At 50.2% G+C, this 23,408-nt stretch overlaps 1 protein-coding gene across 1 annotated transcript in view; it reads right to left on the reverse strand.

Annotated features, from left to right (window-relative positions):
• Positions 1–395: 395 nt before the first annotated feature.
• Positions 396–23,408, reverse strand: part of GRAMD2A (GRAM domain containing 2A) — a 38,981-nt gene continuing 15,968 nt past the window's right edge. Inside the window, exons 2-11 of the mRNA XM_045848441.1 lie at positions 6,260–6,352; positions 5,321–5,378; positions 4,903–4,978; positions 4,190–4,293; positions 3,484–3,582; positions 3,302–3,373; positions 2,703–2,765; positions 1,557–1,701; positions 1,213–1,312; positions 396–504 (exon numbers count right to left, since the gene is read on the reverse strand). Coding sequence (XP_045704397.1) covers positions 396–504; positions 1,213–1,312; positions 1,557–1,701; positions 2,703–2,765; positions 3,302–3,373; positions 3,484–3,582; positions 4,190–4,293; positions 4,903–4,978; positions 5,321–5,378; positions 6,260–6,352 — 919 coding nt within the window. The remainder of the gene's footprint in view (positions 505–1,212; positions 1,313–1,556; positions 1,702–2,702; positions 2,766–3,301; positions 3,374–3,483; positions 3,583–4,189; positions 4,294–4,902; positions 4,979–5,320; positions 5,379–6,259; positions 6,353–23,408) is intronic.

The raw sequence follows: 23,408 nt of genomic DNA on the forward strand, positions 1-23,408 counted from the left end.
GGTTCTGGGCTATTTTCCTTCATAGTCAGTCCCAGCGCAGCAGCAGCGTCATGGACCCAAGGGGGCCGCTGATGGACCCTGAGCACCCAAGGCATTCTTCTGGGCGGAGTGAGGACAGAGGCCGAGAGGCTGTTACCTGCACACAGGAGAGATGCCCAGATCAGAGAAAGGGCCTGGATGGTAGAAAGGTCAACGAAGCCTCCCCTCCTGACCTCGTAAAGTGGGTCGGGTGGGGTCTGCACACCCTGCACACTCTGCCCAGCCTTGCTTGGGGCCAGCCAGCCAGATTGTGGAGGGCAGGGCCAGCCCAGCGAGGGTCACAAGCAGCCTGGCTGTAGGTTTTAGTCCCTGTCCTTAGCCCTGAATCCCAGAGGCACTGGGAAGAGAAAGGGGCATCACCTGTGCCCAGGGACTGGGCCGTCCCAGTTCAGGGAGCACAGCTGCTGTTCCAGCCGGGAGATGCGGAATGCCAGATAGGATGAGGACGCGACCAGGAAGCAGATCCTGGAGGGAAAGGGGCAGGGGGGCTGAATCTCTCTTCTAGAAGAGGGGCATTTTTAGAGGCTCACCAAAAGTAGGAGCGGGACTGAGCTACTCTGGCAACTGGAAGAATTACAGAACCCCTCACCCCGCAGCCGCAGTCGAGCCTGCGACCACATGGGCGTGCTGAGACTCCTGTCCCTGGAGGTGTCCTCAAGGCCCAGCAGGAGTTCGGGTTCTTCAGCTGGTCCCGCCTTCCCTCTAACCAGCCACCTTGGTCCGGCACCTCCTCTGGGAGAGTAAAATCACCCTCTAAGGAGGTAGGCCCCAGCCAGCTGAGTTAGGGGAAGGCAATGAGGCTAGATGAGAGGAAGCCAGGGGCTGGCTATTCATGACACAGCCCACCCAGCTCACTGCCCGAATGGCGGCTTTCCCCTAGTCTGTCTGATGCCGGCCCTCCCCAGTTCGGTGCAACTTGTCCTTTTCCCAACAGTTTCATATCCTGCCCTCCTCTAACCCTAAATTACAGGGTTGTAAAAATAAAAACTAGAGATACTCTGTCTCACCACAGAAGGGTCTGCCAGGTAACCTCCAGACACCACCCAGGAGCTTCTAGTTGACTCAGAATCTTCCCCTCGCTCTTGACAGTGACCTCCCCACACACCAGGGCCCCTGTTCCAAACACCCAGACAGCCAGATGGGTCTACCCCCTTCCCTAATACAGTCACCTACAACACAAAGAAGACCTTGAGGAGCCGGTAATTCCAGAGCCTCAGTTCCTCGTTGCTCCTGGGCTCCTCCTCCAGTGTGTCCTGCTCACAGGAGGCATTTTCTGCAGTGAGAGAGCAGTTAGTCACCTTCCTGGGACTGGCAGGGCCCCAGCTCAGCATGGGCATGCCCATGTTCTGCCATCCTCTGAAGCAGCTGGGACTCTTGGCTTGCCCTATGGACTTGGAGGAAGAAAGGAACAGCTCTCAGAAGCCCTGCTGGCCGTGATGACCCCTTTACACAGAAGTGAGAGGAGGAGAAGCCTGGTTTTTGCCTGCCGCTACTGTGTACAAGCCCCCTGAACTCACCAGACCGAGGGGGTTTCCTGGAGAGGAACAGGCTATCCGGGGAGTCCACGGATGCCCGAGGGGCACAGGGGATGCTGTCTGGGTGGGACAGGGACCTCGAAGCAGGGCACACTTTTCTCCACTTCATCTCAGGGATGAGGACTTCCTGCAGGGAAAGCAGGAGAAGCTGTCCCATCATGACCCTTGGGATCTTACTTGCCCTAAGGGGCCCATACCAGCTTTATCAAAGCTTTCTTGACATATTACCAACGCAGATGCACAGCATAGCATGGAAGCAGATGCCCAGGAGGGGAACCACTGCCAGGGCAACCATGGCCTCTCCTATCTGTTTCCTTGCTGTGACCAGCTGCTCTTCCAGGGAACAATGTCTTTGCAGACTGCTAGTGTAGAGCCACAGCAGGATCCAAGATGTGAGACCACCCAAGTACGTGCTTGGGTCAGCTGAGTCCAAGAAGGCTCAGCACAACCTGTCTCAGGTGGGATAAGTCATGACTCCTAATCTGGACTCTTGGCCTAAGCACGTCACTGGTCTTGGCAGTGGGCACTTAAGGTCCCCGTCAACAAAAATGGGAACATCACCTTCTGTCTCCCTACATGGCATTGTGCATACTGCATGCTTGGCTGACTGCTTAATAGTTACTGAAGGAGGCTTCAAACACCACCATGGGGCCACTTCCACCTCCCATCCCTGCTCTAAAAACTCAACTCTGCCTACCCAGAACCCCAGCTGACAAAAGAAACTGCTAGAATCTCAGCAGGTCTAAAACGAGTCTCAGTTCTGCAGTAATAGCCTTCAAAGTTCTTCTCCAGGGATATCTCTATCCTCTAAAAGGCCCCCCTGACTTTGATAAAAGAAAAAGGATGGGTCACTGGTTCTGTCCCTATAAAGGTGTGGGATCCGATCTGGACTGTTCTGAGGGCTAAATATCTGTTCTGCTCACAAGGCAAGCAGATCTGCCCAGGACCTGGTGCCTCTGCATGGTATAGGGTGTGGTGGGTCTAGGAGACCCCTGATACAGCACGGCTGCTGGGTCTTGAGCTTGGTGCCTCGGTTGTGTGTCATGGCCCCTCCCTGCCTGGAAGGCCTGAGCCTCAAGCCACAGGCAACCCCAGCCAGCAATGGTCACTCCTGACCTCAGCTCTCACCAGGGACTCGCACTCAGGCTCCTCTGGAAATTCTCTTACACTCAGACTCTTCTTGCTGGAAGGCTGAGGAGGAAAGGGAATAGGGGTGACTTGTCCATTTGGAACAGCCATGGTCAGGCATGGCAAGGCATTAGCTTGCCTTAAGAGAGCTCTACCTCCCTTTTGGATCAGATGGAGCCTAGCTCCCAGCATTTGCAGGGGTGCCCGATTTAATGCTAGAGCAGAGGGGCAAGTCCAAGGCAACTCCTCTCCCGAGCTGCTGCCGCCCCTCCCCTTCCACACCTTACGCTCCAGGGAGCTACAGGCATCCAGGGAAGCAGCCCATGCTGCCATCTGCCTGTACACTGAGGAAGCAAGCCCAGGGGAGGGCATACATGTGGGGACACACCAGGTCCAGCTGGCCTCACAGAGGCATGCTCACAAATACACACAGTCCAAGGATGGCCTCTGACACAGAGGCTGAGCCCATTACTCTCCTCTCCCTGCCCCTGTTCCCTGTGCTCAAGAAATGGGCCGATCTCCCCAACAGCCTCATTCCCAAGACCTCAGTCCGGGCCGGAGTAGCCTCCCTGCCTCACTCCTCCTTCTGAGCTCCATACCTGTAGGTGAGTGCAGACCCTCCTCAGCATGTCATACACACTGTCCCGGGAGAGCAGTGACACAAAAACATACTGGGACAAGGGAAGAAAACAAAGGGGTGGGGTGAGTAAAGACTTGGGAGTGTGCGCAGCCCGGCTGCGGGGGTGGGAGACTGGCGAGAGTGCAGCTTGGAGACACAGACCTTCTGGCTCGTGTTGGTGGTGATGGCCAGGCCATTGGGAAGGAGCCGTGCCATCTTGTGTTTCTTGATCATTTGCACAGACACCACAGGAATGACCACCTTCGGGGGGGAGAAACATGCTGCTCTCAGGACTCATTCCCAAGGACGTTGTCCCTTTGCTTCTGGCACAGGGCCCCAGCCCTAGCCGGCAGTGAGCCAAGCACGGGTACCAAGGAGAAGCCTGGCCACACGTGGCAGAGAATGCCTGGAGCTTCCCCTTCCCATGCAGGCTTCCCTTCCAGCTGTCCCCCGCCGCGCCCAGCCCCGGCAGCACATCACTCCAGGCTTTCACCCTCTTACCCAAGAGGCCAAGGATGCGGCTCTGTTGAACCTATACCCTAGTGATGGACTTCCCTGAGCTACTTCCTGACCACAGTTATGGCTGCCCCTAAGTGTGACATCCCACTCTGATTCTGAAGGCATTTCAGAGGCAGAACAATTTGGCTGAGAACTATTCAGGCCAACTCAGGCCAGATGTAGAGGTGAGGCCCCTGTTTTGGAAGGGGCAGCACTGACACCAGGCAGGATGCTGCACGGCCGCTCATCCAACCAGCAAGCGGCGAGACAGGCGTGAGAAAAGGCATGCCCATGGGGTGGGGGCTATCTCTTCCCTGGGCTGGGGCTGGACCCTCACTGGGCTGTAACAGACCTTGCCATTCTTTACTACCTTGATATCCTTGCCAAAGAGGCTGGCATGGAAGCAGAGCCAGTTGGGGGAGATATAGAGCCGGCCCTGGAGAAGGAGGTCCCTCTGGAGAGCGCAGGAGCACACTGGGAAGTCACAGGAGAAAAGACCACCATGAGGGAGGTCAATCAGGAAGCCCCAGGGCCTGGGTCCTCACCCTCAAGAGTCCAGAATCCAGCCTCAGGAATGGTCTTCCTCAGACCCCCACTTCCCAAACAACCTGTCCCCAGTACCCCAAGAGTCCTGACTGCCCCCACCCCATGCCAGCAGACTGCTAGATGTTTCCTCTCTCTCCTTTCACACTCCGAAGGGCCTGGGCAGGTTTCTGCCCTGGTGCCCCCAGCCTGGATTCTCACTGCCTCAGGGAGAATCCCTTGCCGTGCCCGCCCTGCCCGCCCTGCCCACTCTGCCTGCAGAGAGGACTCCCACAGGCTCAAGGAGAGGCCCAGGCAGGAAAGAATAATCACTGATAAGAGCAGAACAGATATAAGATTTGGAAGCCCTGACATTTCCTCAAGAAAACTTTCATAAATTCAACTTCAGACCCAAACCAGCCTAGTCTTCTCACACTTTTGAAGAAAAATGGACCAACCACATCCAAAGGGCAGCCAGTTCCCATTTCTAAAGTGTGAGGCCAGTACCTGGGCCTCGGGCACTGTGGGCGCCTGCCCGGGCATGCAGGGGAGATAGCTCACCTTTGAGAACCACCTCCTCTAAGGGGATGTCCTTGAACAGCTTATGGTATTGCTGGTTGTATTTACTCAGCAGTGTCTGCAAACACACGGGGTAGGGCTGAGAAGTCCTGGGAGATCACACACCAAAGGGGCCCTGCTCCAGGCACCAGGTCATGCCGCAGGCCCCCCAGGGACTGAGCATGAAGAGGCCGGTAAGTAGCCAGCGGGTGCAGAGGGCTGAGTTCTGAGCACAGCTTGTTCTCTGGTCACGCTGGGTGCTGACAGGCAGCCTATTCCTGGAAGGGAACTGCACCACTCCCACCCAGGAGGGGACACCATTCAGGTGCACTGGTGGCCAAGGAGCCAGCAGTCACTGAATTCAGGTTGTCCAGGGCCCCTCCCTTGCTGGGCAGTGAGAAGTCAGCCTTCACACACTTACCCCTTCTCGGCTGTATTTCTTGATCTCTTCACTCTTCAGGCCTTCTGGCCAGTGCAGACTGCAAAGGAGACATTCCATTCCAGGGGCAAGGAAACTTTGAGCCCTACCCATGCATCCTCAGTGCCAGTTCTGCCCTGGCTTCAAGCCAGAAGCTTGAGGCAGAGATTGGAGAAGGGCCCTTCTCTAGGGGCTACAGCACAGCGATAAGCACAGCGATAAGCACAGCAGCTGAGTAACTCGACCCTAGGGAAGGATGCTCCAGTCTGCACAGAGGGGCCACACAAAGGAGTCCCAGTGACCCCTCCCTCCAGACAGCTGTGAGCAGTGCCTCCCCCCGGGAGATTTGCTCAGCCTGAGCTTAGATCTCCCAGAGATGCTTAGGAGCCATCCACCTCTGGGTGTTAAAAACCCTTCCCTATTTCTCTGGCCAAGGGGTAAGCAGAGGAACAGAGTCAAGAATAAAGGAGTAGGAGGCACAGGGAGGAAAGAGAACCAGTCTGGGGAGTGGGTGAGATGGTGGTGTCAGACTCACAGCTCCGGGTCCTGACTATGAGCCATGATCCCAGCTGGGCTGCCCTCCCAGCAGCCTCCTCCTGGTGGCCTGGAGCTCTGCAGTGAGGTGTTCTGCAGACTCACCTGACCTCACAGAGGCTACCAAGGTTGGGGGAGAATGGGGAGGTGCTGAAACGCAAACCTTTGTTCTAGCCAAGTTGGCCTGAGGACAGGTGGGCAGGGGAGGAGGCTGGTAACCTGAGAAGTAGGGACTCTGCTAGGTCCCAGTGCACTGGGTCAGGCCTGGGAGTGTGAGGAAGAGGCCCTGGGCAACCTAGGCTCCACCTAACATCCTCACTCAGCCTTAAGGTCCCATTTCCAACAGGTCACCTCCCCAGGGCTTCCCACTCCCAGTCCATATGCCTATCTGACTTAGCAGGGCCTCACCTGGAGTCCTGGGGTGTCGGAACCCTGTCCAGTTTCTCTGAGCAGAACACAGGGCTCTTCAGAGAAGTCGTCTTCCCAAGCATCTGTTGGTTGCTAAGAAGAAATAGGTCCACGTTGGGAAGGGGGGCTTCATGGGAACCCCTTTCCCTACCAGCTCCACCATACCCAGGGCAGCTGCCTCTGCTTTCCACCCCAGACTAGCCCCACTATTCAGGGTGAGACTGAAGACACTGCAGCCCTCAGGTAGCAGCTCAGACAGGTGTTCTGGAACAGCCAACAGAGGAAGGAGTCTCACTAGTTGTCTTTCCTAGAAGTCTGAGTTCAGTTTATCAGTGAGCTGGAAGAAAATCAATCCACCTCATGCAGATGCCAGGCAGAATTAGGCCTCTGGTCCCACCCTTAACGCACACTGGGAGGGAGGACTCTGAGACTCACTCAAGGCTGAAAGCCAGATCTGAGCTTTACTGTGAATCGTCAGTTTCTGGGAAAGGACGCTGGACACAGGAGCCTCTTCAAAGCTGAGGAACTGAGGTGGCCTAGGGTGTGGGGGTGGATTCTAGAGAGCCCACAGGGAAATGTGGGCCAGGAGGGGAGGGGCTGCCCCACACCAGGAAGTCACCACTGGCTGCCTTTGGACAATCAGGGTAGTGCAGCCTGAGAGCCAATCCGTCTCAAAAACATCCCAGACTGAAGGCCCTGGAAGGAGGAGCCTCCTCTCCCTGGGAAGAGTGAGCTCCTCAATTGCCTTTGAGTTCATGTCTCCACTAAATGGCTCCAAATAATAGGGTTCCCAGCTTTCTGCCCCTCCAGGAAGACAGGCTTGAAATAATAAAGCCTGAGCAGTCAAATCGGGCCCAGGGCTAATGGGAAGAGAGGGTGGCCAACACGCAGAGCTGAGGCAGGACAGTGCGGTGGCGGGAATAGGTAACAGGCCCTGTGCAGTGGTCTCTCCCAGGTGAGGAGCTGGAACCCAGAGCCTGCCGATCACAGCCCTCAGTTGCTCTCAGCTCGGTGACTCAGGCAAGTCCAAGTTCTCTCCTTTAAGAACAGAGTTACAGACTCAGCAGAGATCTGCCAGGACTCTCCGAGATTATTTAGTCTGATTCCCACCCCTACTCCCCTGCCACCAGACCCTTGTACAGATTAGGAAACAGGCCAAGCATGGCACAGGCTGTACACATATCACAACCAAGTGACCTCACCTGCAAAATCAGCCCAGCCACAGCTCTGTGACCTGGTGGCCTCCACCCCAGATTTACGGAGGGTTTTGATATACACATCAACATACATTTCAAATCTTGCAAAGTGACAGATTGTAGTGATTTGACACTTTGACTCCCAAAGTTAATTTCAGAATTTATTTTGTTCCATCATTTCACATTTCACAGAGGCTTTTTCCCCTTTGATTTAAAAATTTTTTTTTCTTTCATTGATTCTAGAGAGAGGGGTAAGGCAGGAGAAAAAGAGGGAGAGAAGCATCAGTGTGAGAGACCCACAACCCAGGCATGTGCCCAAAATCAAGCCCATGACCTTGGGTTTGCAGGATGATACCCAACTAAGGGTGCCATACCAGCCAGGCCCCCCCCTTGTTTTTTTTAATGCTAATTATAGAAAAAATATAAATATAATGATCAAAATCACCCATAAGAAAAATATCCCCCCAAATCACCCAAAGATACATTGTGCATAAATTTATAATTTATGTGAGTGGGATTATGTATCATATAATTTGTATGCCCTATTTTTCTTTCTTAACATAATTTCATAAGAAATTCTCCATATCACTGTCACTGTTCTAAGATACAGTCTCAGAAGGGAAATTAGTGGATTGAGAGTGAACATTTCTCAGGTTCATTAGACTCACTTCCAAAATGCTTTCCAGACGCTTTACCAGTGGACACGGTCTTAGCACTGACTCAGGGTGCCCGCGTCCTTACGTCCAAGCCCTACACTGGGCATTATCTTTTTCTCACCTTTTGCAAATTTGATAGGTGAGAATGTATTGTTTTTATTTCCATTTCTACTTACTGGTAGGTTGAACACTTTTTCCCAAATATTTATTAACCACTGAAATGTGAATTCTCTGTAAGGATCTTCCTATTTTTCTTACTGATTTGTACAAAGTCTTTATTGATAATATTAATCCTTGGCTTATCATTTTTGCAAATATTTCCCCCAGTTAGTCATTTGTCTTTTAGTTTTGTCCGGTATTGTTGCTATACTTGTGTTTAAGTTTTGTGTGGTAGATTCTATCCGTCTCATCTGTCTGTCCCTTCTTTGCTTTGAGTGCTTTGACAAGAGCAGCCCGTAGGGTGGCACACATCCAGGTCAAACCACTGAGCCCTCAGAGAGAATCATCTGGGCAGCCCCTGACCCCACTGGGCCACCAGGGACGAGGAGGGCATGGGCTCCACCCTAAGGAACAAGCACTTGAGCCTGAAGACCAGGGGATAAAACAGGACCTGGAGGAGAAGGAGATGGAGCCTGGCTCGTGGTTTCAGAGGCAGGAAGACTGTTCCTCAGGCACTGGAGAGTGTGATTTGAGCTGGAGGGGCTGCCGGAACTCAGAGGCACGTACATTGTTGGGTGAAAGAATTACAGGAGGGCTCTGAGAGAAAAGGAAGCTGAGCCTTACCCATGGGGTAGGACTATGACCTTGCATAATCTCACTGTGCATGGATAATCATGCCCTTGCATGGATAGATTCTAAACCTCTCGCCTTTAGGTTTAAATGTGACTTTCTTGGGGAGGGGAGGCTTCCCTCGGCCCTCCACAGCCCAGGGTGGAGGCCCTGCTGGGGCTCTCCCAGCACCCAGATCACACCTGTCCTGCTACTGGGGTACTCTCGCTGTTCTCCTCCAGGGCTCTAGACCTGAGGGACCCTGCCTGCTCCACACTGACCCCCTGAGCCTGAACCCCAGGCTACATGCAGGCACACGTTTGAGGAATGACTGGGAGAAGACAGTGTAAGCAAGGTAAAGAGCAGAAGCTGGAGGAGCTACAGACCATGAGGACAACAAAAGAGGGCTGTGCACATTACCACGGCATCTCCATGAAGAAAATCACAGTAATAAATGGTGTCATTTGGGAACACACAACTTCCAAATATCTTTAAACTAAAAGTGACCCCTTTACTTGTGGTCAGTAGGATGGTTACAAGTCATTCCTTCATGTCCATTCATGAGCCAGCTCTCCTGGCTGTCCCGGCGAGGAGACCGCCCTGTGGCCAAAATGCATGGCTTTCAAAATTGCCTTCAACTCAGATGTTCTGCTAATCAGTCTTCACCCCTACAGTATTTGTCCAGATGAGTTAAAATAAAGAAAGGAGAGTAAAGATCTAGCGTGGAGTGACCACTGAGCATTCACCAGCAGAACCAGGCAGGTGGGTGGGCACCCAGAGGCTAACTGGGTTCCACCCAGAGGACTAGGAAGGAGGCTTCAAGAGCAGGGAGCAGGGGGTGGGGTGGGTGGGGAACGACTGTGGACCCCCCACACTGCTGACAGCTTCCATCCATTCCTGCATAGACGTCTTCGCGTGAGTTGCTCCTACGCTGTGCGCTGTGAATTACACCCCCTGCCCATCCATGTCCATCCCACCTCCACGTGCACACTGTGGAGTTAATAATATTACAGGTTCTCCAAGAAGGCAAAAGACCTACACTCAGAGAATTATAAGATACTGAAGAAACTGAAGAAGATTCATATAAATGGAAGCATATACTGTGTTCACGGATAGGAAGAATTAACATCATTAAAATGCCCATACTACCCAAAGCAATCTATAGATTCAACCCAATTCCTATCAAAATACCAATAATATTTTTATTTAAATACCAATAATATATTTTTAAAGATTTTATTTATTTTTAGAGAGAAGGAAAGGGAGGGAGAGAAGGAGAGAAACATTGATGTGACAGAGATACATTGATCGATTGCCCTTCATGCACCCCCTTCTGGGGACCTGGCCCACAACCCAGGTATGTGCCCTGAGTGGGAACCGAACTGGTAGCCTTTAGGTTTGCAGGCTGGAACTCAATCCCCTGAGCCACACCAGCCCCGGCTACCAATAATATTTTATTTTTATTGATCTTGGGAAGAGAGAGAGGTGGGGGGAGAGAGAGAGAAACATTGACCCATTTCTCCACCTGTCCATCCATTCATTGATTGACCCTTGTATGTACCCTCACTGGGGATCAAACCCGCAACCTTGGACAAGACTCTTGCCAACTGAGCTACTCAACCAGGGCCCAATGGCACATTTCACAGTACTAGAACAAGAAATCCAAAAATTTATATGGAACCACAAAGAACAAATAGCCTCAGGAATACTGAGAAAGAAGGGAAAATTAGAGGTATATACTACCTGATAATCAAACTATACTACAAGGCTATAGTAATCAAAATAGAATAGTACTGGCATAAAAACAGACATATAGCTCAATGGAATAGAACAGAGAGCCCAGAAACAAACCTATGTCTATATGGTCAATTAATATTTGACAAAGGGGGCTAGAACATATGATGAGGTAAAGACAGTCTATTAAATACATGGTGTGGGGAAAATTGAACAGATATACACACAAAAAAATGAAACTAGATTACCTTCTTACACCATATTCAAGAATAAACTCAAAATGGATTAAAGACTTAAATGTAAGACTCAAAACCATAAAACTCCTAGAAGAAAACAAACAGTAAAATCTCTGACATTTTTTGCCCTGGCTGGTATGGTTCATTTGGTTGAAGAGTCAACCTGTAGACCAAAAGTTGTTGAGGGTTCAATTCTTGGTGTGGGTGCATACCCAGGTTGTGGGTCCAATCCCTGGTTGGGGCATGTATGGGAAACAACCAATCAATGTATGTCTGCCTGTCTGTCTCTCTCTTTCTCTCAAAGCAATGAAAACAATGCCCTTGGGTGAGGATAAAAAAAAATGAGTAAATAAAAAATCTCTGACTCTTCTCTTAGCAATTTTCTTCTGATATATCTCCTTGGGAAGGAACATAAAAAAATAAATAAATGGGATCACATCAAACTAAAAAGTTTTTGCACAGCAAAGGAACCCGTCAACAAAACAAAAGACAACCTGCTGAATTAGATTTGTCAATGATACATCCAACAAGGGGGTAATATCCAAAATTTATAAAGAACTCATACTACTCAAAGTAAACAATCCAATTAAGAAATGGGCAGAGGACCTGAATAGACACTTCTCCAAAGAGGACATACAGATGGCCAGTAGACATGAAAAAATACTCAATGTCACTAATCAGGGAAATACCACAATGAGATATCATCTCACACCTGTCAGAGTGGTTATCATCAATAAATTAACAAACAAGTGTTGACAAGGATGTGGCGAAAAGGGAACCCTCGTGCACTGTTGGTGGGAATGTAGATTGATGCAGCCACTGTGGAAACAGGATAGAGGCTCCTTAAAAGATTAAAAGTGGACCTGTCTTATGACCCAGCAGTTCTACTTCTGGGTCTATATCCAAAGAAACCCAAAACACTAATTTGAAGGAATATGTGCACCCCTGTGTTCATTGCAGTGTTATTTACAATATATGGAAGCAACCGAAGTGCCCATCAATAGATGATTACATATAGAAAAGGTGGTACATATATACAATGAAATATTATTTGGCCATAAAAAAGAATGGAATCCTTTTCCTTCCGATCAAGATGGTGGCATAGGTAAACACAGCTCATCTCATTGCACAATAACATCAAAATTACAACTAAATTATAGAACAATCATTACTCAGAACTGTCAGAAATTGAGTTGAATGGAAGTCTGACATCTATGGATTTAAAGAAACCACATCATTCCAGACTGAGTCACAGAGAAAGTAGGTGGGTACCATATCTGACACTCCAATAACCTTGCTAACACTGCTTTCCCTACCCTGGAGACTCCCTGAGACTCTGTCCCACCCAACTTATGGGCCCACCCAAGCTGCTTTTCATTAATATGGCTGGTCTTGGCTCATACTTCACAACTTCCTAAATCTTCTCGAAAGCAACAGCCAATCTCAGTGAGCCCTGAGCCCCCATACCCTTTTCTAAGTGGCCCCAGGCATGGCACTGGCAGCAGCCAGCCTAGATTCACAGTTTGGCTTTACCTGGGAATCTCTCAGACCAGGACAAGTAGCAACAATCTCAGAGTGCTTTAGAGCCCAAGCAGGGTGGCCCTGGGCAAAGACAGGTGGGGTTGACCCTGACCTGCACCACCCAGGAAACCCCAGAGCCTGTGCACCTAGTGGACAGCTACAGACCATATTGGAGCACCACCACCCTGCCCCTGGACAGCTGATCCTCCACAGAGGGTGTAGGTTGGTGGTCAGTGGTCACAGCCAGTCCCTACAACTGACTGGCTTGGGTAAATCCCTCCCATTGACCTGCCAACAGCAACCAATGCTCATCTACAAGAGGAGGGTATACTCAGCCCACACAAAGGGCACACCTTAAGTACCCAACTTGGGTGATAGGGAGGCTGTGCCACTGGACCTTACAGGACACCTAATACATTAGGCCACACTACCAGACACAGAGTCAAAGCAGCTCTACCTAATATACAGAAACAAACACAGGGAGGCTGCCAAAAGGAGGAGACAAAGAAACATGGTCCAAATGAAAAAAACAGATCAAATCTCCAGAAAAAGAGCTAAACAAAATGGAGACGAGCAATCTATCAGATTCAGAGTTCAAAACACTGGTTATAAAGATGTGCAAGGAACTTAGTGAGGACCTCAACAGCATAAAAATGATCCAGTCAGAAATGAAGGCTTCACTAATTGAAATAAAGAACAATTTATGGGGAAACAACAGTAGAGTGGATGAAGCCAAGAATCAAAAACATAAAGAAGCAAAAAACAATGAATCAGAACAACAGGAAGTAAAAAGAATCCAAAAACAATGAGGATAGTATAAGCAACCTCTGGGACAACTTCAAGGGGCCCAACATTCACATCACAGAGATGCCAGAAGGAAAAGAGAAAGAGCAAAAAAATGGAAATCTTTTTGAAAGGATAATGAAAGAAAATTCCCCCAATTTGGTGAAGGAAATAGACATGCAAGTCCAGGAAGCACAAAGACTCCCAAACAAGATGGATGCAAAGAGGCCCACTTCAAGACATATCATAATTAAAATGCCAAATGTTAAAGATAAAGAGAGAATCTTAAAAGCGGCAAGAGAAAAGCACTTAGTTACCTACAGGGGAGTTCCTATAAGACTGTCAGCTGATTCCTGAAAAGAAACTGTGCAAGCCAGAAGGGATTAGTAAGAAATATTCAAAGTCATGAAAAGCAGGAACCTACAGCCAATATTGCCCTACCCACCAAAGATATCATTTAGAGTTGAAGGTAAAGAGCTTACCAGAAGAAAAAACTAAAGGAGTTCATCATCACTGAACCACTACTATGTGAAATTTTAAAAGAACTCATTTAAGAAAAAGAAGATCAAAACTATGAATAATAAAATGGCAATAAATACATATCCATGAACAATTAAATCTAAAAAGCAAACTAAGCAAACAAGAAGAATACAGACAGAATCACAGATACGGAGAGCATTTTGACGGTTGCCAGATGGGAGGAGGATGTGGGGGGAAGGGTGAAGAGGTGAGAGGATTAAAAGTACAGATAGTTACAGAATAGCCAGGGGGATGTAAGGTACAGTACAGGAAATCAAGTAGCCAAAGAATTTATACATATGACCCATGGACATGAACAATGGTGTGAGGATTGCCTGAGGGAATGGGGGTTGTTGGGTGGAGGTTGGAAAAGGGGGAAAGTTGGGACAACTGTGACAGCATAATCGACAAAATATAACTAAAAAAAAAAAAGAATGAAATCTTACCATTTGTGACAGCATGGATGGACCTTGAGGGTATTGTGCTCAGTTAAATAAGTTAGAGATAGAAAGACAAATTATATATCACTTATATATGGAACCTAAAGAACAAAATAAACAAATAGAATTAAAACAGACTCAAAGATGCAGAGAGCACCAAGGAGAGAGGAGAGGGATTGGGGGGCTGGGTGAATAAGGTGAAGGGATTAAGTACAAATTGGCAGTTATGAAACCATCATGGGGATGTAAACTACAGACAGCATAGGAAATGCAGTCAATAATATTGTAATAACTGTGTATGGTGCCAGGTCAGTTTTGGAAATATCAGGGGGAACACTTTATAAAGTATATGATTGTCTAACAACTATGCTGTATGCCTGAAACCAATACCAAATAACATTGAAAGTAAACTATAATTGAAAACAAATATCAGAGCTTCTCAAATCCATATTTATTTTTTCAATCAAAGCCACAAACAATATTATTGTCATGAGGGTAATGGGGCAGGGGAGGCCCAGTATTTTGTACACTGAAGGGGTAGAAAAGTTTGGGAAAATCCTCAGACAAGGTCCTTTTACCCTGCTGAGCCTGCTTGGAAGGCAGGACACCTGTGCAGAAGACACAGCAGGGGCCTGCTCTGCCCTCCCGCCTCATTGGCTAGAGTGGGAACTGAGGTCACCTGCCCATTCCTTCATTCCTTCTGCAAATACTTACTGAGTTTATCATTCCAGGAGGCTGGTATGTGGCCTGCCAAGATGGCAGGGATGGGCAGCTAGCACCAGATGTCAGTTGGGGAGCCAGGCCCATCAAGAAAGGGGAGACACTAAGAAGGTAGGAGAGGGAGAGAGGCAAAGAGTAGGGAACCCAGAGATAGCGAGTGAAGCTGCTTCCCACAGACCTCACGGACTTGGCCTCACAGGACACCCGGCCCACACACTCTGCTCTGAATGCCTCCCCCAGGCACTCACTCCCACATTTACGCCTCTACCCAGCACCTCTGCTCCATCATCTAGGCGTATCCATCATTAAAGTGAGCTCAGTGTCATACCCCAGCCCTTCTCACTTCTGAGCACCCAGTGTCCCTGAAAGGCCCCATCCTCCACAGTGACCAGAGCCAGAGTCCTCCACTCATTCTTCACCCCACCACTCAACCAATCAGTCCCCAAGGCCCTGAGAGCCTTACCACTACTTAACCCACAGTATCATCCACTTTCTCCGTTCCTGCTGCACCATGCAAGCCCAGGCCACCATTGTCTTTTTCCTGGATACTGGCAACAGCTCCCTAACTGAACTTGCCCCAGGCTTGCCCTTCCTTACCTGGCCCTCTGCTGCATGCACACTGCCAAATAGCCATCTGGTGCCCAGATCTGATCTGGCCCCTCTCCTGCTGACTTTCCTTCTTTAGTTCCCTCTTGCCTCCTCAGCTGGTCTTCCTGATTCTCCTGCTTCCCTTTCTAGACTCCCCTGCAGCTCTGTTGAGCCCCTTTACTTCCTCACCACAGCAGCCCTTCACACCTCCATGTTCACTGTACCTGGAATTACTTCCTATGCTTATTTACCTGATCATCTTATAAATTCCAGTTCAAAGGTCACCTGCTCTGTGAAGCCTTCCCTGGTTTCCCTACAGCAGAGCTGTGGTCCCTTGTCCTCTGTGGTCCCTTGTCCCTTTTATTCTGCGCCAGCACTTAGTACAATAGGCTGTGCTTGTCCTTTTATGTCCATCCCCCCATCAACTATGGGCTCCCCCGGGCAGGTGTGTGAAACATCTCTGATCCCTGGGACACAGCAAGCACCCAGTGTTTGCTAAATGAATGAGTGAAGGAGAGACAGAGAAAGGAGATGACAACACACCGAGAGGGAGCAGGGGACACAAGACGGCAAGGCAATCAGAGTGAAGGGACAAACAGAATGCCTGATGCCCAGCAGGAGAGGGAGGAGGGGGCTGGACAGGAGCTGGTGGGTCACCCACAAATGGGCCCTTTCCTCTAGGAGCCCTGGCCTGTAGGGTGGGCAGGCAGCCCTGGCCCAGCACAAGTAGGCACTCAATCCACGTGGCTGACTGATCAAAGGAGGCAGACAACACATGGAAAAGGATAAAGTGGCCCAGACAGGATGGGATGGACTACTCAGTAAAGCACAATCTGGGTCCCTGCTGCCCCGACTGCACTGTTCCCTTGACTACAGCCCCCTGGGCTGTGGCTTGTCTGGGCAACACTCCTCCAGTGACCCGGCCCCCTTTCCCCAGCCCAGTCCTGTTGGCAGGTCAGGCCCCCCTGCAGGGCTCCCCCACATCTCCACAGAAGTAGTGCCACAGCCAATGCTGAGGCAAAAAGCATGGCCAGGCCTCACTGCCTGACCCAGCTGGGCCTTCGTGGTCACAAGTGGGTCCCCTTTGGTGTCTCCTGCTCCAGAGAGAAGCCCACACTCTCCCCGGAACATCTTGTGGATGTGGGAAATACCAGAGCATCCCCATGGATCTTGCCAGCTCTTCTCAAAGCCAGGCCCAGCGACAGCTGCACCCTCTCCTGCAGCCAGGCAGGGACCTGTGCCTCAGGGAACTACAAGGAGAGACCTTCCCTTCCAAACAGCAAAGCCACCTTAGCAGCAGGCATCTGTGATCACAAACCTGACGACCACGGAAATAGCCATCTAGGGACAGGGCGCTGAGTGGACATCTGTCCTAGAAGGAATGTTGACCACTGGGGCTCATTTGCTTCTTGGGGATGTTCTTTGAATGGAATCATATCTTATGTGTTCTTTTATGTGGCTCCTTTTACTTGGCAATGCACTAGTGACATTCACCCAGTGTTCCACGTAGTTTTGAACTGTGCGTTTTTGCTAGTGTTTAGAATTCTGTTCTATGGACCTACTACAATTGATTTTTTCATTTTACTACTGATAGGCATCTGGGTGGTTTCTGTTTTTGCCTGTTTCAAAAGTGCTGCTGTGAACATTCCAGTACCTGTCTTATGGACACAAGTATTCATTTGTATGGGTAGACACTTGGCATTGGAATTGCTGGGTCATAAAGTAGATGTATGTTCAGCCTCAAAAGGTTCTCAGGTGATGTCCAGCTCATGGCCAGGTTTATGAAACCACTGGACAAATCTTGACTCATTCCTACTTCCTTTGCAGTTTCTGGACTTGAGGGTCAATCCTTCTACACGGCCTCTGGACCCAGGGCCCTGACCTTCCGGTGCCTTCACCCTGCCCCTCTGGAGTTCCAGGAACATCCTTGGCAAGACAGAGAATTGCACTGTTAATAGAGATCTCCTCCACCCGTTAAGGTCATAGAGCACATTTACTAAGCTATGCCAAGAAGCAAGTAAGAAGGCCAGCAGCCTCCCCGTGTGGCCAAGGCCAGCTCCGAGCCATGCTGTGCCCTTCCGGAAGGACTGTGGCCCTGGCGTGCAGCCCAGACCTCTCCCAGAGGGACAGTGGAACTGTGGATAGAGTCAGACTCATCACGAGTGCGCCAAAATGTGAAGATAAAAGGTAATGTCCTCCTTCTACAAAAATAAAAAATAATTCTAACATTTCTAACACAGAAGCTGCACTTACACACTTGCCCAGAAGCTGCCCCTCACTTTTTATTTTCCAAGCTGCTATTTTATATCTAGGACAACTAACTGCTTTGCCCTTTCTGCTGAGTAGAAAAGGGGAGGAACTCCATAATGGAATTCCCTACTGAGTGTAAGGGGTGGGGCTTAGGGAGTTGGGACCACAAGGTGGATCCCAATCCAGCTGTCCTGCTCAGCAATGCTGGCAAAGGACTCAGGGATGGGAGGCACTCAGCATAGGCACAGACATCCTTCTCAGGAGCTGACCTGGGAACACCCGGGCCAGGAAGGTGCTTGGTTTCCCTCCACTACCTGTGGTATCTTTGAAATGAGGGAGATGTGAAGTGACAGAGGCTCTGCTTCCCGACATCACGGTCTGTGCTGAAGGACACTGGCCACAGCCAGCAGAGCCACGGGTGTGCTCTGGCCCCAAGCACAGCCCTCACAAGCTGACTAGCAACCTCTTTAGAGTGATGAGAGGAGCAGGCTCACCAGATTCCCTTTCTGAGCCCTATGAGGTGTGCAGGCAGAGGCAGTGAGCAGGCAATGCTGGAGCAGAACCTCTCCGTGCACCTGGTCAGGAATGAGGCAAGTGGGTGCAGAGAGGAGCAGGGGTCACGGGCCAAGCCCCCAGTCTGGGAACAGCAAAGACAGCCTGCTCCCCGTGGCTGCCCATTAACTTTGCACTCTGCTTCCCATGCCCCAGCACCTGCAGCCAGGCAAGAAGCCCCACACTCAGCATGCCCAAAGACCACACACTAGGGCACACACACACACCGCCTCTTAGGCAGGGGACACCACTTCTTTTTCCCAGGTGGAGATCGGAGGCTTGGCGGGGTTCAGTGATGGCGCACACAGGCCTCGGCAGAGCTGGGACTCCATGGAAGTGCGTCTGACACCCAAGCCTGAGTTATGTGATGCGCCCTGCAAAGACATCAGGGCCAGGAAGGGAGAGGCCTCACGGCATACTCAAATGAAGTCAAACCCTATTAGCTGAGGGGGCCCATGGGGAGAAGGGAGGTAACCAGATCTGGCTTTTTTTTTAATTATTTTCTATCTTTTTCAATATAGTTTATTGATTATGCTATTACAGTTGTCCCATTTTCCTCCCTTCACTCCCCTCCACCATGCACACCCTCTCCCACCCACATTCCCTCACTTTAGTTCATGTCCATGGGTCATACTTATAAATTCTTTAGCTTCTACATTTCCCATACTATTGTTGCCCTCCCCCTGTCTATTTTCAACCTACCATCTATGCTACTTATTCTCCATACCTTTTCCCCCTCTCTCCTCCTCCCACTCCCCTGTTGATAACCCTCCATGTGATCTCCATTTCTGTGGTTCTGTTCCTGTTCTAGTTGTTTGTTTAGTTCATTTTTGTTTTTGTTTTAGGTGTGGTTGTTAATAATTGTAAGTTTGTTGTCACTTTACTGTACATGTTTTCTATCTTCTTTTTCTTAGATAAGTCCCTTTAACATTTCATGTAATAAGGGCTTGGTGATGATGAACTCCTTTAACTTGACCTTATCTGAGAAGCACTTTATCTGCCCTTCCATTCCAAATGAAACCTTTGCTGGATAGAGCAATCTTGGATGTAGGTCCTTGTCTTTCACGACTTGGAATACTTCTTTCCAGCCCCTTCTTGCCTGTAAGGTCTCTTTTGAGAAATCAGCTGACAGTCTCATGGGAATTGCAGGTTACTGTCTCCTTATCTCTTATGCTTCTAGGATTCTCTCCTTCTTTTAACCTTGGGTAATGTAATGATGATGTGCCTTGGTGTGTTCCTCCTGGGGTCCAACTTCTTTGGGGCTCTCTGAGCTTCCTGGACTTCCTGGAAGTCTATTTCCTTTGCCAGATTGGGGAAGTTCTCCTTTATTATTTGTTCAGTTAACTTTTCCACTTGTTGCTCTTCCTCTTTTCCTTCTGGTACTCCTATAATTTGGATGTTGGAACGTTTCAAGATGTCCTGGACATTCCTAAGCCTCTCCTCATTTTTTTGAATTCTTATTTCTCCATTCTTTTCTGTTTGATTGTTTCTTTCTTCCTTCTGGTCCACTCCATTGATTTGAGTCCCAGTTTCCTTCCTATCACTATTTATTTCTCTTTATTTCATTTGGTGTAGTCTTCATTTGTTCATGTAATTTGCGACCAAATTCAACCAATTCTGTGAGCATCCTGAGCACTAGTGCTTTGAACTGTGCATCTGATAGGTTGGCTCTCTCTGGGTCACTTAGTTGTATTTTTTCTGGAGCTTTGATCTGTTCTTTCATTTGGGCCATTTTTATTGTCTTGACACACCTGTTACATATGAAGGGTGGAGCCTTGGGCAGGGCAACCCACATCACTGGGTTGTGACACTAAGTGGGTCAGGGTCCAGGAGGGAACAATAGCAGTTGCTCCACTCTCTGCCAGATTTCAGTCACTTCCCCTTCTTCTCACAAGCAAAGTGGGCCCTTCTGGTGCTGATTCCCAGGTGGGTGGGCCTGTGCACGCTCCAGAGCCCTGTGGGTCTCTCCAACAAAGTCTCCTGTGAGGCTGGAAGTCTCTCCTGGAAGTCAACCCCCCACAAATGTTTTCAATCAGTGTTTTGAGGTTGTATTTCCTGGTGCTGGGACCCTGGGTTGCCTGATCTGTCTCACTCCCCAGTTTCACCTGGTTTATCTGTATGTGAATGTAGGACCCCCGGTCAGCCAGCCACCTTGTGTGCCATGCCCCTCCACAAAATGCCGCCTCCCTGTGTCCCCCTGCTGCCACCTTGCCGAGAGTCCTCTCCCCCCGGCTGCCCAACTTCACCCCTCCTTCCAGTTTGGATAAATGTTTCTTCTTTAACTCCTTGGTTGTCAGACTTCCATAGAGTTCAATTTTATGTCAGTTCTGGTTGGTTTTTGTTACTAAATTATTGTTTTCTTTCTGTTGGTTGTGTGAGGAGACACAATGTGTCTACATACACCTCCATCTTGGCCGGAAGTCCCAGATCTGGCTCTTGATCTCCTCTCATCCTCAGTTCAGCTCTAGTGTCACAAGGGAGACAGCACCATCCCCATTGTACAAATGAGGAAAGTGAGGCCCAGAGAGGCAAAGCATCTTGCTCCTGACTACATAACTGGAAAGTAGTGGAGCTTGAATTTAAACTCCAGTCTGGCTGAAAGTGTGTACTCTTTCTAACATGGCACAGGGCTGGGGGAGCTCACAGACCTTGGCCTTCTGCTGTCTCCTGTGGCTTTCCCGACTGCAGGGCCAGGCTGTGGCTCTCCCCAAGAGCCCTAGTGCAGGGGGATTGGAGGACACAGGAGGGCAGTCTATTAGGCTGAGATGACTATGCAGGTGCCCTCTGGGGAGTGGGGTTCCTTAGATCACACCCTCCCCCTAGCCTTTATCTCCTCTATTCAGAGAACCATACAAACAGAGTTACTCCTTCAGGAGGACATGTGGGCTGGCCCAGCCCTCTGGGGATAGCCAGATCCATCTAGATCAAGGACCTATCTGGTGCTAACAAGAACTCCTTCTACCTACAGAGCTCTCAGAAACCCTGGATTTTCCATCCAGTAGGAGGTGGGAGGGCCAAGATCAATGTTGGCTCCATCACCCACTCTCAGCAGCCAAGATACTGCCTCCTGCCCAGGTTGCCCTTAGATGCTTGGCTGACTGGACCAGCCCTGGTTAAAGGACCCCAATTGCCCTTTCCTCTGATCTCTGACCTCCCACCTGGGCCTGAGTTCTCTCAACACACCAGAAAGGCCTAGCTCCTCATGAAGATGAAATTCAGGAGCAAATGCTTAGGCTGATGCCTCCCCTGCACTTGGGAAGTGGGCTAATGAGGTGCCCCTCCCAGCTCTGCCTGGGCCCCACTTCGCTAACCCGACCCTGCCCAAGGTGGAGTCTTGTTCTCATCCCACAGTACCTCTTTTCCCTGAAGCCTAGCTGGCTTGTACCTGCAGGGAGAGTAGATCTCCTCCCGCCTGTGTCCACATCCAGTCCACTCAGCTACTTTCCTTTGCTGCACTGCTTGTTTACATGGCTGTCTCCCCACTAGACTGTGTATTCCTCTCTTGCCCCAGGACCTCACACGACTTCAGGCATATAGTAAGTGCTCAATAACTGTTTATTGAGTAAACGAATGCTTCCCCATGAAAAGCTACTCTGTGTTTGTTCAGTGGCAGTAGGGCTTTAGAACACAAATATAAGACCTGGAGCAAGAGCAACCCACTCAAGTTTGCTTCTGGTTTCCTCTGACCCTCTGGGTGGCTCCCAGTGTCCTCCCTCTGAGTTTGCTCCTCCTTGACCTGCAGATCTTCAGGGCTGCAGTGAGAACCCAAGAGATCATGGCCCAGTACTGGGGAAGGGGCCAGTTCTCACATCCTTACTCATTGAGCCTCACTCCTGCCAGCACCACTGAGAGCTGAGTTGGCCCTGAGTCCATCATGTCCCTTGAAGGATCCCTAGAGGTACAGCTCTCCACGGAAAGCAGAGATTGAGGCACCATGAGGCCCCAAACTGTACCCACAAACTTTATACCTATCCTGAACAACTAAGTCTTTCCCCTAGACTACAGCCAGGAAGAGCAGCTGGGACCAGTGCCTTCTCCACACCTGGGCCGCACTGAGTGACTGCCTCCCACACCTCTTGAGCCCAGAGGCGCCCCCGGTCCTCTGCTCAGAGCACAGGCCGGGCCCTGCTCAGGATGTGGCCCTCTCTTCTCCTCCCTCCACCAGAAGTTTGAGGCCAGTGATTGCTGCCCCCTTCCTGGCCTGCAGAGTGAAAACAGTTCCCAGGGAGACAGGTAGGATAAACAGCTGCAATGTCGAAAACCAGGAGCTTTGCTCATAGGAATATCCAGGATTTCCTAGGAAGCCCAGGCCACATCATAAACAGGCAGCTGGTTCTGCAGAGAGAGATCTGCCTGTTCCTGAGGCAGCCTCTCTTTGAGCTGGCACCCCTGGACCTGGTCACAGACCACTTTTTCTTGGCAGGCCATTTGGGGCCTGGCCGTTCTCAGACAAGAAGCTGGTCATTCAGGTCTAAAAACAGACTTGCATTCATTAAGAAACAGAGCACCCCTGTGCTCCAGTGGCCGTTCTCTGGCGGACCTGCTGGGGGCGGGGGGGCGCTCACAGGCAGTCTCTGAGGCTCAGACACCCCCACTCGTGGCTGCCAGGTGGTGGGGCTACTCTTGGGATAAGTCAGCTCTGTCCATTCATGGATACCATCCAGCACACCCCACTCCACCTACCATACGCCCTTAGAACCATCCTGACCTTGTGGACCCACCAGGCTCTTTGCAGGCCTCAGGCAGATGGGAGGGGTCTCAGGGTCCTGAAGAGCAGGAAGACAGGAGGTGGGCCTGGAAGGACCTCCCACTGCTGAGGGGCCTCAGGTAAGCTACTCTCTCTTTCTGATCCACAGTTACTCCTCTGCAACAAGGCAAGAAACTCTCAGCCTGGGAGGGAAAGTAAATGCCCAAGGGAGAAACAAACCAGAGCCCAGCACTGGGAGCACTGCAGATGGCCACTGGCCCACTGTGGTCAGAAAAAGCCCTATCCTGCAAGGGACTGGCAGGAGCACAGTCCTCCAGGGCTGCCAGCCTCTCTGCCTTCCTCCTGCAAACACCACCTGAAGGCCTGCTGTTTGCTCAGCTCTGTGTGAGTGTTGTGTGCACTAAGAGGGATAAGGCAAGCTACTATCCCCAAAATGCCTGGTGGGAGAGGCAGACATGAAACAAATATTTATATAAAG

Source organism: Phyllostomus hastatus, unplaced genomic scaffold (assembly GCF_019186645.2).
Source record: "Phyllostomus hastatus isolate PE091 unplaced genomic scaffold, TTU_PhHast_1.1 phas_contig_62, whole genome shotgun sequence".
NCBI classification, from domain to species: Eukaryota; Metazoa; Chordata; class Mammalia; order Chiroptera; family Phyllostomidae; genus Phyllostomus; species Phyllostomus hastatus.